The following is a 16,453-nucleotide window of genomic DNA, read 5'->3' as shown; positions in this document are numbered from 1 at the left end:
CCCACAAGTGACTTCATTCTGGAAACAAGACACCTCAAGGCTTTTATCTAGGTGTATAGTGAGCAGTTTGAATCCACGAGTACTTCACAGAATTTGATAAGCGTAGGTTGCCATATTGAAAATTTTCATTTTTTTCACAAAACTGTTGCTTTAGCATCAAATTTCTCACTTTTTCAAGAGACAACAACAAACCGTGGACCCCACAGGTTGTTATCCAATGTCTTATGAGCACAGGGATACCCCACATGTGGCCAAAAACCTCTGTTTGGTTAAATGGGAGGGCTTGGAATGGAGGGAGCACCATTTGAATTCTGGAAAAGTTGAAATAAATTGCGCACACCATGTCACATTAGCAGGGCCCCTTGGGTACCTATACATCAGAAAACCCCCACAAGTGACCCCATTTTGGAAACTGGATTTTATTCAGGAGTATAGTAAGCATTTTGAATCCACAGGTACTTCACAAAAATGTTGCTGTAGCAACAAATGTCTCACTGTTAGGCTATGTGGCCATGATCCAGCGACACGGCGTCTAGTACACAGTGTCAGCCTCCTGCAGAAATGTGAGTGTTGTCCACGGGAGAACGCAGCTGCCCATGCCCACGATTTGGGTTCAGGCCGCTGTGGAGCTCTATGCTACCTGCAGAGAACACTCTTGTCTCCGCAGCATAAATTGACATGCTGAGGCTCGGGAAGCTGCGCCACAGGTCGGTTTATGCTGCGGAGAAAAGAAGCACATTGGGCATGGGATTTCTAAAAATCCTTCCACTGTGCTTCTACTGCACAACGCAGCGCTATGGACGCAGGGAAAACACTCTGCGCCCAAAACGCTGCAAACCCTGATTGTGGGCACACAGCGTAAAATGCTACAATGGATGAATGGATAGATGTCAAACAAATATAACGTCCCATTCCCCTGCATATTCTAAGCTGGCGCCCTTTAGTGCCTTTCATGTGGCACTAAAGGGTGCCTAGCCTTGTATTTAGCCCCCCAAAAAATTAATAATTAAAATAAACGACGTGGGGTCCCCCCTATTTTTGATAGCCAGCTAGGGTAAAGCAGACAGCTGTAGCCTGCAAACCACAGCTGACAGCTTCACCTTGGCTGGTGATCAATTTGGAGGGCTCCCCAGGCGTTTTTTAAAAAAAAAAAAAAACGTGGGGTCCCCCCCAAATTAGATCACCAGCCAAGGTGAAGCGGACAGCTGGGGTCTGGTATTCTCAGGGTGGGAAGAGCCATGGTTATTGGACTCTTCCCAGCCTAAAAATAGCAGGCCGCAGCCGCCCCAGAAGTGGCGCATCCATTAGATGCGCCAATCCTGGCGCTTCGCCCCAGCTCATCCCGCGCCCTGGTGCGGTGGCAGACGGGGTAATATATGGGGTTGATACCAGCTGTAATGTCACCTGGCATCAAGCCCTGGGGTTAGTGATGTCACGGCATCTGAACAGATACCCGACATCACTAACCCAGTCAGTAATAGAAAAAAAAAAGACAAAAAAAAAATTTATTTGAAAAAACACTCCCCGAAACATTCCTCTTTTACCAATTTATTGAAAATAAAGAAATTCCGGTCGCTGTAATCCATTTTGGAGGTCCCTCGGCGACTCTGGATCTTCTAGAATATGGGGGGCACGTTCAGGGAACGTATCCCCCATTTTCTGGAAGAGCAAGCTCTCCATGAGCAGTGTGGGTGCAGTAATCTGAGAATACTGCACTCACACTGCCCCGGTCCAACCTAGGGCAGAGTGACCTGCAGTAACCTCATTCCAGAATATGAGGGGCACGCTCACAGAACGTACCCCCCATTTTCTGGAACAGCAGCCTCTCCATGTGAGGAGTGTGGCTGCAGATCACTGCACTCACCCTCCCCCGGTCCACAGTGGAGCCTGTGCATCAGCGACGTCAGCAGGATCCCTGCTTCCAGGGATCCAGCTGACAGCCGCTGTCTGCGCATGCGCCGCCAGCATTGAAGAAGGAGGCGGCGATCGCGGGCCCGGAGCGGCAGACAGGTAACGTATAACCGGGGGCTTGGGGGGGGGGGGGGGTTACGGGGGGTGACCTAGTGGGACCTGGGGACACCTTTCTGCCGCATGTGACGTGTCACATGCGGCAGAAAGAGCAGAATGAAGGCGGCCGCGCGCTGTGCGCCGCCATCTTCCACGCTCCGGAGGGGGGAGGGGGGTGGTGGCTCTGGAGAACCGGAGGGGGCTCCGGTGACCAGAGGGCTCCGGTGGACCGGAGGAGGGGTCAGGGGGAGGACATTTCCCTCCGATCTGAAATGTTTGATCATTTCAGATCGGAGGGAAATGACTGCAGAGCCGGCGCCGGCGGCAGTTTTCTGTGCGCTTCGGCGCCATTTTGGATGTCCGGTGGGGGTAGGGGTGGGGGTGGGGGGACTCTCCGGTACCGGGGGCTTTGGGGGCACTAGGGGGTTAGATTTCTTTCTCATCTGACATGTTTGATCATGTCAGATGAAAAAGAAATCAGTTTTACCGGCCATTTCTTTTTTTTTCATGTGTTCGTCGGTATACGGTGTATACCGGCGATCACATTAACGGGGTCCAAAAAAAACACCCCGATTCATAATCTGGGGGGTCTCAGCTACCCCCGGTAGCTGAAACCCCCGAGATTTTCGGTCGCTGGGGGGCGCTACAGGGTTTTTTCGGGCCGCCGCTTTAAAGCGGCGGAACAGAATAAGTACCCTGTTTTGCCGCCGCTTTAAGTCGTACGGCCGTCGTTATGAGGTTAAGTCCACTTTTATGTCATAACGAATTGAATTTCACTTCACTCTTAATGGAAAGCAACATCTACAGCGACATGTGACCTGGAAGCTGTCAATCATGAGAAAAAGAACCGTGGGTAACAGGAAGAGTGTTTCTCCATCTCTTGCTAAAAGCGAGACGGGTGCTAACATGTTCTCAATATGTTTAAGTAGAGGCTGAAAAATGGAAATTTTAGCTAATCCATGTCAAGACTATAACAGAGGTTAGGATTTGTGCGTTCAATTACACAGGTAGAGCTGTAGAAATTTGAGGAAAGGCTGTAGCAAGGTTTTATATTTCTTTCTATACAGCAGTTTCCTTGATAGTCATATATTAATATAAGAGGGGAAAAAAAAAAGCTGTTCTTCGAGCATAAAAAAATGTCTAATACATCTTTGGAATTTCCCCATATTCACCCTTATAAAAATAAAAAAGCTTATACTCTCCTCCGATGCCTTGATGGGGCTCATGTGACATTGTTATGACATGCCAGCCCTGCAACCAATCAGCCCTGGCTTCCTTCTTTCCATTCATTGAACGGTCAAGGCTCGTTTGAAACATCTGGCATTTCGCTGGATGCCGGATCCGGCACACATGCAGGACAGTACATTCAATTACAGTGGAAGCGCGACACCATGTGGTTGTGTGCTTCATGTACAACCACATTTGTCTGCATGGTGTCGCGCTTTCACTGTAAATGAATGTACTGTACTGCATGCGTGCCGGATCCGGCGAAATGCCGGATGTATGAATCGGGCCTAAGTGATTAACAGAAAGTGAGCGCTGCGGCTGCCACTCACTTGCTGTTAATTACTCCTGTCTCTGCAGGTAGGGAGAAGGAAGCCGATGCTGATTGGTCGCAAAGCTCGTGTGTCATAACAATGTCATATGGACCTTGGGAACGCGAGTTATAGAAGTCCGGATCCACACGGTTTCAAGCGTACCCAAGGGCTGGGCCCAGGCCCAGAATCCTCAAGGAATTCTGGCTAATGATCCGGATCCGCCACTCAGGTAATAAAAAAAAAAATAAAGGAAAAATAAAGAAAAAATAATAAAGCAAATGGTACTTACCGAGCCTCTGGCGTGGCTGCAACTTCTTCCATGGTGTCTCATTAGACTCATGCATATTCACTACTTAACCGGCCCATCGATGTCTGATTAATCAGATGCGCCCCCACGCTGAGTGACAGCTAGTCTGACGCTTCCATTCTCAAACCCTGTCTGTGGATCTATATCGTACAGTAAAAATAAATATATTGTGGATTACGTGGATAATAATATAGAGGGTCTCTACGCCAAATTTCTATTTATTTTTATATTAGAATAGACGCGCATAGCGTCTGTGATTGGAAGTAGCCAGCTGACACAATGTAACTCATGATGAAGGCGTGTCTGTGACTAGGGAAAGCTGTGCATATGCATGAAGGCCCAGGAAGTGAATAGGCGGCTGCGAGAGAAGTTACAGCTGAGCCAGAGCCTCAGTAAGTATAGTTCGCCTGCTCCTATCGCCCTATCCCTTCTACCATCATTTTTAATCGCCGGATTCTGGTCCCAAAAGACTTATGTGGAGACCGATGTCCAGCCAAATACCTGGTATCAATTCCAGGCTGGAACCGGAATTATTTATTTATTTTTTAAATCCGGGTTAGCTCTGCTGGTCCCAGTAATCTGCGAGCCTGTCTAGCACTAATCTCTACCCATTTCACTAGCTGACCTGCTAAACAGAAATCAACTCGTGTGGTGTAGTTTCTGCAGAATAAACAGACCATTTTGTCTAAGTAGTGTCCCATCTGAGCACCCTGGTAGTGGTGTCCCATCTGAGCACCCTGGTTCTTCTAATTTGTGGAGTGACATATATTACACTTAGATATTTTTCTAATCCCAGGATTCCCTTAAAACGTACACTGGTTTCACACTTCAGTGAAACACTGCACCATTATCGTATCTGGGCACCCCACCCTAGCTACCTTTTTCATATATGCCTATGAAGCAGTTGGCAAAGAGCGGGAGACTCAGTGGTTGAGCCAAGTCTTCAGATGGTGCAAGAATGGTCCATGTTTCACAGTTGTATGAAACAAGCCTATGTAGGATAAGCGTTTATCTATTGCCTCATCAAAATCATTCCCAACATTACATGTTCTTCAATTTACAACGTGAATAAAACTTTATAGCAAGGACAGGCGTAAGGTTTACCAACAAAAGATTGCAGAAGTGATGCTATACATCAATAAGGGACAATTGATTTGCAAATATTTCTAGCTCTTACCGGCAAGGACTTGCTTTATCTGTACTTAGAGATGAGTAAATCTGTTTACGGCAAATTCAATTTGACTGGGAATTTTTGCAAAAAATTATTTTCTCCCTAATCCAAATTTTTTTAATACACCGTGTAAATTAAGCAAAATGGCAGTTCCAGAAAAAATTTGCTTAGCACATCTTTTTCAGCTCTCTCATCATTTTCAATAAGCCTCAGACATAACTGCTCTTTCATCACCCTCTTTCTAGTAAGCCTCAGGCGAGACATTGACACGTCCAAGAACTAGTCACTCCAAACACAAAGTGAAGATAATGGAGCCAAAAAGGACCGGATGAAAGATTGTGGCAGTTGGACATATGACGACACATGTTTATCCTTTTTATCAATTATTTTATAAATCTACATCCAGTAACTTGAGATTTTCTTACATCACATTCACTACAGTGAAGGAAGACATTGTGACTGTGATGTAATACGGGTCTCAACAAATTTCCATGCTGCAGTCAGACTTGTAGTGCGGGCAATCTATATGCGCACAAAGGCTGCAGTCGATTAAAGAGGGAGGCAGATGCATGTCACTGATGATCTGGAACCACACCTGCAATGACATTTTGGGGGACTTCCCCTTAGACCGGGGCCACACGGGGGACTACTATGATCCTCGCATGACACTTGGTTCACACTGGCAGTACAGTGGAAGCCGAGTGTCATGCGAGTGTCACTGCGATTGAGGTCCGATCATGCAATCGGACCACAGCTGCGGGGGGGCGGGTCGGCACTGAGGAGGGGTGGGCCAGCGCTGCGGAGGAGAGGGAGGGATTTATCTCCCTCCATTGCCAGCTATTGCCATTCTCGCCCTGCACTCGCAGTACATCGGTGTAATGCGAGTGCAGTGCGATGTTTCTCTCGCCCCATGGACTTGAATGGGTGCGAGAGAAACAGAATCGCCTTGCACCCGCAGCATGCTGCGATTGTTTTCTCGGTCCGATTAGGGCTGAGAAAATAATTGCTCATGGGTGCTGACACATAGGCTTATAATGGTCCGAGTGGAATGCGATGTTTATCACATTCCACTCGCTCCGATTTTCATGCCGTGTGTCTTAGGCCTTACTCCCACAACATGATACCTGCAACATTCTGACAACATCACTCAAAATGGATATCGATGAATGATGCCATAACTCGTGGAGCTTCTTGAAGAATTTTAAAACAAAGGGAAAACATGTCAAGGCAATATATAGCAAGGAATACAGATGAGTTATCAATAAGCATTATTGCTTGTTTCTTTTCCCTTATGCCGTTGTTCACATTAGAATAGGCAATGTGTGATGAGGTCTGCAATTAGACTGACAGAATGCAACATATGATTGTTTGCAGATTTCACTATGTAACGTGATTTTTATTCCCAGGGAATAAATGTCATTTCTAAATTGGTTATATCATAAAAACATGGATAAAATGTATTCACCTGCAGAAACTTTGATTTTGCGGTCAGGACAGCAAACAGTTGAAATTAGAATACCGTACTTAAGGATAATTACAAATGTTTGGGTTTAAGTTCAAAATAAAACAAATTACAATATATTTCAACCCATTAGCATATTTTAATAAAAATGCTACAAATTGATGAAAACGAACCTAGAAATGTTTACTTTTACCAGATTTGTGATGGTTTGTCGGATCCTTTTCACACATTCATCCACAAATGTTGTTCACCATCATGTTTTCATTGCAGTTTCCCTGGTGGCGATGGTCATAATGTAGGATATCTTGATGAAAACACTCTCCTTGCTCCTCTGAATAAGCTGTCAGTCCTTAGACCATATGCCACACACTGCATCAAATTGGTCTACATGGCTGTCATCTCAAAAGGAAACCTCTTCTATTACCGATGTACAAGAAAACCTGCATGCACTGTGGTGAAGACAAGCAGACTAAGGGCCGCTTTACCCGCTCCAATCGTTGTAACGATATGTGATGATCGCTGCCATAGCGAACATTATCGCTACGGCAGCGTCACCTGTGCAACGACGTCGCTGTGCCCAGCGAACCGCCTCCTTTCTAAGAGGGCGCTTCGTTCAGCGTCACAGCAGTGTCACTGAACCGCCGCCCAATAGAAAAGGAGGGGAGGAGATGAGCGGCCGGAATATGCTGCCCACCTCCTTCCTTCCTCCTCCTTTTCCGGTGGACGCAGGTAAGGAGATGTTTGTCGTTCCTGCGGCATCACACATAGCGATGTGTGCTGCCGCAGGAACGACAAACAACATTGTTACTGCAGCAGCAACGATAATTGGGAATAGGGGGGCATGTCACTGATGAGCGATTTTGAATGTTTTTGCGACGATTCAAAATCGCTCATAGGTGTCACACACAACGACATCGCTAAAGCGGCCGGATGTGCGTCACAAATTCCGTGACCCCAACGAGATCGCTTTAGCGATCTCGTAGTGTGTAAAGCCACCTTATGGCTGTGGATTACTGGACCATGTCCTGTGGCCTGATGAGACCAAGATAAACTTATTTGGTTTAGATGATGTCAATTGTGTGTAGTGGCATCCAGGTGAGAAGTACAAAGACAAGAGAGCCATGCCTATAGTCAAGCGTGGTGGTGAGCGTGTCATGGTTTGGAACTGCAGGAGTGCTGTCGGCTGTGGGGAGCTACAGTATATGGACAAATCACAGCTGTCATTAACCCATTATATTTTCCCATTTACCACCGCCCCAAGGCAATCTGGATGAGCTGGGTAATCGCCAAGATTGGCACATCTACTGGATGCAACAATTTTAGGGTGGCTGCAGGCTGCTATTTTAAGGCTGAGTAGGGCCCAATAACCATGGGCCTTCCTAGCCTCACAATACCAGCCACCAGCTGACCGGTTTATCTTAGCTGGGTATCAAAATATGAGGGACCATTATTTTACAATATTTAACATATTAAAAAAAATGCATGGTGTCCTTCGTATTTTAATACATAGTCAAGGTAATGCACACAGCTGAAAGCTGCAGCCTTCAGCTGTCTGCTTTATCTGTGCTGGGTATCAAAATACGGGGGACCCCATGTGTTTTTTTTTTTAAATGGTTTAAATAAATAATTTAAAAAAAAAATGATGTGTGGTTTCCCCCTACCCCATTTTTTTCTAATTATTTATATATTTTTACAGTCAAATCCAGGACCCAGACAGCTAGTATGAGGGAAATCACAGACACAGTTACAGAGTGGATGGTGGAAGCAGTGCATATTCATGAGCTTTAAAGGGAACCTCTGTCACTAGAATTTTTGTTATGAAACTAAAAGAATCCCCTTCTGCAGCTCCTGGGATGCATTCTAGAAAGGTCCATCTTCCTACTGGCCCCCCTTTCAGACCTAAATAAACACTTTATAAATTCTTACCTTTTGGTATGCTAATGAGCTTTGCAGGCCACGGGGGCGGGCTGTATTGCATCCGTTATTCCCCCTCCTGCCGCTGTTCGCCGCAATAACATCATCATCAGTCATTTAGGACAACATTGGATCATCCAGAGATCCTCAATGAACTTCTGGAGTGAGTTTGCTGCACTAAAAGTAAAGGGGATGAATAATATTGCACGCCCCAATTTTCAGTTATTTATTTTTTACAAAAGTTTAAAATAAGCAATAAATTTTGTTCAACTTCACAATTTTGTCCCACTTGTTGTTGATTCTTTACCATAACAATAAAATTTTTATCTTTATGTTTGAAGCCTGAAATGGGGGAAAAGGTTGAAAAATTCAAGGGGGCTAAATACTTTTGCAAGGCACTGAACATAGCAGTATGCAGGTCATATACAGAATAACTCCAGAGATATTTGTGAGCCCCTGGAAACTATTGTTACTTCTTGGAAATGCTGCAATCATTGCTACCACAATAATAGCTTAGGGAATAGTCAGTTAAAGGGAATCTGTCACCAGGATTTCTACCTCATCTAAGACCACCATAATATAGATAAGGAGGTACTGATTCCAACAATGTATCACCTATATTACTAGGTACAGCAGTTCTGACACAATCAGTGTTTTTAGATGTATAATGTAGCAGAGCTTAGAAAGCTAACCACACCCACACCACAGGTTTTGTGTACATTGTCTATTGACAGTAAGCTGCTCATCAGATGAGGGGTGAGGGATCTAGCAGGCTGAGCGGTTATCTGGGCAGTGTTAATTTTCTGCTGATAAAACACTTGTATTGGAACAACAGCACACAGCCTAATAAGTGACATATCCCTGAATTCAGTGTCTCAGCCTATACATCAGGACCAGGAACCCAGGTTGATAAAACATTGTATGAAGGAAATACAATTTTTTTATAGGTTTTTTTTTTTTATAGTATGTGACGTCAATTACAAATGTGCATCAACCAGAAATAAATATAGAAGTTTGCGACTTCTGTAACCAGTGATCTATTTTTTCTGCAAGTAACACAGTTTTAGACAATTTGCTCGAAGATGCTTACATTGCCTTGTATAGCCTCAAAGTTGTCTGTCCCGTCTGTTGTGTGGTAGTGTCAGCTTCTGCTTCCATTGGAGTCTAGTACAATAATATGCCGACTATAAAATAATGCAGATCTTGTCTTCAGTGGCACTGTAGCTGCAATGGTTTCTCAGACGTCTGGATTATCTTTCTCCTTCGGATTATTCTACTTTATCTGACGTTGCTAAAATTGTTCCTGTAAATTCAAGTTACAATCATAGAAGTGCAGTGAATCCAGGCTAATACCAATTCATAGAGCTTTATTAATTCATCAAGCTGAAATTACTATTCCTGGTGGGCGGCAGATTCTGAATAAAACCTTTAGGCTACTTTCACACATCCGGTTTGAGCACTGCGGCTCAATCCGGCTGTGAAAACTATGCAACGGATGCGGCGAAAACACCGCATCCTTTGCATAAGTTTTTACATGCGGCCCGTCCGTTTTTTTCCGTTTGCGGCATGCTACTGAGCATGCGCAGTGGAAAAAACCGCATGCGGCGAGCGGATGCGTTTTTTTCCGCATCGCGCCGCATCCGGCCTCCATAGGTATGCATTGAAAAATGCGCCGCAGCGGCCGGATGCGGCGCGATGCGGTGTTTTTTGCCGGAGCAAAAAATGTTGCAGGGAACGTTCGATCCGGCCGCGGCATCGGCTAAATCTGCCGCATGCGGCAAAAACCGGACCGAACGCAAGCCCCTGCGGCACAATACGGCACTAATGTAAGTCTATGCAAAAAAAAACCGCAACCGGCGTTACAAAAGCCGGTTGCGGTTTTTCTGCAGAACGCCGTATTGTGCCGCAGAGCAAAAATCCGGATGTGTGAAAGTAGCCTTACCTGACTGCTACAGGGACTGCGACAATTCTGTATGTCTAGTATAGAAAATGTCACTTTGCTTTTTACTACTTTATTAGATTGCTGTAAAGCAACATATTCGGATTCAGCTGATGTGAACAAATAAAGGAAATCTTTTATACCGTGTTTTTTTTTTTATTATTTTTTAAATTATTCTTCTGAATTACTTGGAGCTAAGCACAAAAATGTTTTCTAGAAGAAAAACATTTTGAAAAAAAATCATATCCTTACAGCAAAAAGAAGGATCTATTTACACAAAATCAAACGGCGGTCTTCAAAATTACTATATAAATCAAGTTCTCAATTTTTTGAGGCATCACATTTTAGATTTTCATTTCCTTCACTACATCTACACGGTCTATGGCAGGAATCAGTTTGTAGCTACAGGTGATAAAGGTACAGAGGCAGATTTATCAATGTTCTGTTTCTGGGAAAAGACCTCATTCAGATGAGGGATGTCTTGTCACTGGGCTGATGATTAATGAAACTTAGAAAACCTAAGTACAGGGATACAAGTAGAGCTCTTTCTTTTAGAAATATGGACTTAAATACCCCAGTCAGTTTTCAGGAGTAAACAAGTTCGAAATCTGGCTGATGTATTGGCCTATTGACTTCTACGGGACCGCTTTGTGAGCATGCGCTGTGATCCGTGTAGAAGTCATTGCGTAGGGAGATGGAGGAGGTGGGCGGTGGAGGTTGAAACAAGATATGTGTATATCTAGTTAAATCTATTCTACTACAATGTGGATTCAGAAGAAAGTGAAATAACTCCATAACATGTTTTCTGCTTTCCAAATTCAGAAAGTATTTCAAAGATATCAGATTAATTCTCAACTCATCATTACATTTAACTTATAATCAGGAATGTAATGATCAAAGTCACAGAGAGTGCGACCGCAATAAGGCTGTGCTAATGGTGGACCCACTGACCACACCACCTTCTTCATCTGGATGTGCGTTCAACCAAAGTGTATTGCAGCGAAGAGACCTGTCAGGCGCCTACACCGCAATACATGCTGCAGGCCAATCAGAGGAAGCAACTGTTTTTCCAGGATAACCTTGTATGCGGCTTGATTCATATGTCCTTCGCAAAGTTTAATCTGCCCAAGTTCTAGAGTAAGGTAATCTTCTTTGATGTGTCTAATTTTCAGCTGGTCATCTAATGGTTAGACGGAGATCTGGAGAGGCGTACAAGCCACAGTGTCTTGCACCCACTGTGAAATTTGGTGGAGGATCAGTGATGATCTGGAGGTGCTTCAGCAACACTGGAATTGTGCAGATTAAACTTTACGAAGGACTTATGAATCAAGCCGCATACAAGGTTATCCTGGAACACTATTTGCTTCCTTCTGCTCAGGCAATGTTCCCCAACTCTGAGGACCGTTTTTTCCAGCAGGACAATGCGTCATGCCACACAGCTAGGTCAATCATTGTGTGGATAAAGGTCATCAAAACCCTGCCATGGCCATCCCAATTTCCAGACCTGAACCCCTTTGAAAACCTCTGGAATGTAATGAAGAGGAAGATGGATAGTCACAAGCCATCAAACAAAGAAGAACTACTTACCGTATTTTTCGGACCATAAGACGCACTTTTTTTTTCCCCAAATGTTGGGGGAAAGTTGGGGGTGCATCTTATGGTCTGACTATAGGGCTTCGGCCGGGAACGAGGGTGCTGCGGTGGAGCGGGTCATCGGCGGCACGAGCAGGCAGCAGCAGCGCCTGCCGTGACCACGTGGGCCCGCTCATTACATATGCACGCCCATCCTCCCGCCCATCTCTCAGCGCTGAAGCCGGCATTGACAGGTGGGCGGGAGGATGAGCTGGGATGCGCGCATAGTAAAGAGCCGGTCCGCATGGTCACCCCTGGCAATTACAGCCTGGAGTGATCATGTCCGGCTGTATTCACTGCCCCCCGCACGTCATCATCAGCGCGGGGTGCAGTGAATCAGTACACTCACCCGTCCCCGTGTGTGGAGCCGTCTTCCTGTCTGTGCCGGTCAGCTGATCTGTGCTGATCAGCTGATCGGCACAGACAGGAAGACATCGCGTGCTGCAGGGGAACGGCTCCACACACACAGGTCATTGCCACTGAGAGGAAGATGATCGGTGCTGGAGGGAGTGAGGAAAAGGTGAGTATAAACGTTTATTTTTTTTTTCTCTGTGCTATAGGATACAGGCCATATACCAGGATGGTATATGAGCACGATGGGGGCATATAGCAGGATGGGAGTATATGAACAGGATGGGGGTATATGAACAGGATGGGAGTATATGAGCAGGATGGGGGTATATGAACAGGATGGGGGTATATGAACAGGATGGGGGTATATGAACAGGATGGGAGTATATGAGCAGGATGGGGGTATATGAACAGGATGGGGGTATATGAACAGGATGGGAGTATATGAGCAGGATGGGGGTATATGAACAGGATGGGGGTATATGAACAGGATGGGAGTATATGAGCAGCATGGGAGTATATGAGCAGGATGGGAGTATATGAGCAGGATGGGAGTATATGAGCAGGATGGATGGGGGAATATCAATAGGATGGATGGGGGGTATATCAATAGGATGGGGTATATGAACAGGATGAGGGAATATGAGCAGGATGCTGGTATATGAGCAGGATGGGGGTTTATAGCAGGATCATATACAAGGAAGGAGGATCATTACCAGGATGGGGTACCTTAGTAGCGAATTTGGGGACATTACCCCCATAACAGTGTCAGCAGCAGATCCTCGCCCCATAACAGTGTGTCATGACCACATTTTTTTGCTTAAAGTTTTATTTTCCTATTTTCCTCCTCTAAAACCAGGGTGCGTCTTATAGTCCGAAAAATACGGTACATTTTTGCACCAGGAGTAGCATAAGGTCACCCAAAAGCAGTGTGAAAGACTGGTGGAAAGCATGCCAAGACGCATGAAAGCGGTGATTAAAAATCATGGTTATTCCACAAAATATTGATTTCTGATCTCTTCCTGAGTTATAACATTATTAGTATTGTTGTTTCTAAATGATTATGAACTTGTTTTCTTTGCATTATTTGAGGTCTGAAAGCAATGCATTTTTTTTTATTTTGACCATTTGTCATTTTCAGAAAATAAATACAAAATTTATTGCTTGGAAATTCGGAGACTTGTTATTAGTAGTTTATAGAATAAAAGAACAATTTACATTTTACTCAAAATATAACTATAAAGAGAAAAATCAGAAAAACTGGCCATTTTGCAGTGGTCTCTTAATTTTTGCCAGAGCTGTATATCAGGCTGGGAACATATATATATATATATATGTATGTATATATATATATATATATATATATATATATATATATATGTATGTATACATATATATATATATATATATATATGTATATATACATATATATATATAATATATATATATATAATATATTATATATATATATATATAATATATTTTATATATATAAATATTTATATATATTTTATATATATGTATTTTTTTTTTATATATATATATATATATATATATATATATATTTTTATATATATATTTTTATATATTTTTTTATATATATATATCTATATCTATATATATATATATATATATATAATATATATATATTTTTTTTATATATATATATATATATATATATATATATATATATATATATATAACAATGTCTATATATATATATATAGACATTGTTACATACTGAAGTGGGGGGAAGCATGTATGTCTCTATTGAATCTAGAATGCTACAAGGGCCCATATGTCTTACTAATGTGCAGGGGTCCCCAGGTCCAAATATTGCACCAGGGCCAATTGGCCTCTAGTTACCCCACTTCTGGTAATATTAATTTGAAGAAACAAATTTAGTCCCCTTCTGAATTCAATAAACAAATCACTCACTACATGTGTTGCAGAGCATCCCATAGTCTCATTGCTCTTACAGTAAAGAATCTTTATCTGTGACAATGGTGAAACACAAGAGTTCATGTATTTATCTATTATCACACAGGTCTCTAATATTCAAATTGTCTCTCCAGTAAAGGAGACAAACTCTAGCACAGCGCCACCTATTGGAAGTAGCGATCCTAAAAGTCACAAGTGGATTTTTGACAATCCTTTGCAATATGACTCAGGATATATAACCACTACGAATTCCAGCGCTGACCAAAGAGTGCAACTAGATCTTGGCCTATGGGATAAATTCAGTGAACTTGCCACCAAATGCATCATCAAGATAGTGGAGTTTGCCAAACGCTTGCCTGGTTTCACCACCTTGACCATTGCCGACCAAATAACCTTGTTGAAAGCCGCTTGCCTTGACATCCTGATGCTGCGAATTTGCACACGTTACACCCCTGAACAAGACACCATGACTTTTTCAGATGGTTTGACCTTGAACCGGACTCAGATGCACAATGCCGGTTTTGGTCCCCTAACAGACTTGGTTTTTGCCTTTGCTGGGCAGTTGCTCCCGTTGGAAATGGATGACACCGAAACAGGACTCTTGAGCGCCATCTGCCTAATCTGTGGAGATCGGATGGACTTGGAAGAGCCAGAAAAGGTAGAAAAGCTCCAGGAGCCATTGCTGGAAGCGCTTAAATTTTACGCTCGAAGACGAAGACCCAACAAGCCATACATGTTCCCTCGCATGCTTATGAAGATCACAGATTTGAGAGGAATCAGCACCAAAGGTGCTGAGCGGGCAATTACGTTGAAAATGGAGATCCCAGGACCTATGCCTCCATTGATCCGTGAAATGCTGGAGAATCCAGAGGCCTTTGAGGATGGTGCGGAAACCCCTAAACCCAGTGAACCTCCTTCCAGTGAAAGCAGCGAGGGCAGCCCTACAGAGGAAGATAGCAGTGGTTCCAAGACTCCTTAGCCAACCAGCACATAAAGGGAAGAATGTTCTTCCTCTTGGACTTCTCCAAAGAGCCGCAGTGGCTTCACCCCCTGATATATGAGGCATTCTGGGGTCAGCCATAAGCAGGGCTATAAGCCTTGTCTAGTGCTCAATTCTGCTCTTATTTACTGATGCAAAAAAGCCTTATTCTCTGAGAGGACTGGAATGGGACTTCATAACCAGCAATACAATACCCAGGGGGAACGTCATAGAAATAACTTAAAATATGGGCACAGCAATGTAACCCCCATAATAAGCAATATGTGCAGGAGCCTTTGATGCTCCAACATGAACTGGATTATTTTAAGGAGCCCTCTCCACTCAGTATTTTGCCAAAGATTTTGATGACCAATTATCCTCTGCTAAAGAGAGACAGGACGCTCGGCTGAAGAGCTCAGCGGTGTCAGCACAATACCTTTCCTTGAAGTGTCAGAAGCACATTGGTCTGCGTGTGTACATATGCATATACATATATATACAAGCATATATCCTGAGTCATATTGCAAAGGATTGTCAAAAATCCACTTGTGACTTTTAGGATCGCTACTTCCAATAGGTGGCGCTGTGCTAGAGTTTGTCTCCTTTACTGGAGAGACAATTTGAATATTTCCCAGAGGGGCATTGCAGCTATAAGTCCCCTTACCTGGCAGCCAGACTGGCTTGCAAAGTCTCCTTAAGGAGAATAGTGTTCCCCCGTGGAATTTTAGGGGCATTGCAGCTATAAGTCCCCTTACCTGGCAGCCAGACTGGCTTGCAAAGTCTCCTTAAGGAGAATAGTGTTCCCCCGTGGTCCCCACATAGCTTTCTCATGAGCCAGATCAGACACCCCCATACTTTGCACTGACGAGGGGCAAGCACCCCGAAACACCGTGTCTGCAAATTGGGATTCTGATCTGGCTTATATATCCTGAGTCATATTGCAAAGGATTGTCAAAAATCCACTTGTGACTTTTAGGATCGCTACTTCCAATAGGTGGCGCTGTGCTAGAGTTTGTCTCCTTTACTGGAGAGACAATTTGAATATTTCCCAGAGGGGCATTGCAGCTATAAGTCCCCTTACCTGGCAGCCAGACTGGCTTGCAAAGTCTCCTTAAGGAGAATAGTGTTCCCCCGTGGAATTTTAGGGGCATTGCAGCTATAAGTCCCCTTACCTGGCAGCCAGACTGGCTTGCAAAGTCTCCTTAAGGAGAA

At 43.9% G+C, this 16,453-nt stretch overlaps 1 protein-coding gene across 1 annotated transcript; it reads left to right on the top strand.

Annotated features, from left to right (window-relative positions):
- The first annotated feature begins 4,183 nt into the window (after nucleotides 1-4,183).
- On the top strand, nucleotides 4,184-15,740 carry LOC142302362 (retinoic acid receptor gamma-like). The gene is made up of 2 exons (XM_075343420.1): nucleotides 4,184-4,244; nucleotides 14,493-15,740. Exons 1-2 carry the CDS (start codon nucleotides 4,184-4,186, stop codon nucleotides 15,239-15,241), a joined length of 810 nt encoding a protein of 269 aa, XP_075199535.1. The 3' UTR covers nucleotides 15,242-15,740.
- Nucleotides 15,741-16,453: the final 713 nt, after the last annotated feature.

Source organism: Anomaloglossus baeobatrachus, chromosome 4 (genome assembly GCF_048569485.1).
Source record: "Anomaloglossus baeobatrachus isolate aAnoBae1 chromosome 4, aAnoBae1.hap1, whole genome shotgun sequence".
Taxonomy (NCBI): Eukaryota; Metazoa; Chordata; class Amphibia; order Anura; family Aromobatidae; genus Anomaloglossus; species Anomaloglossus baeobatrachus.
Note: the sequence above shows the minus strand (reverse complement) of the source record. Positions and strands in the feature narration are given on the sequence as shown.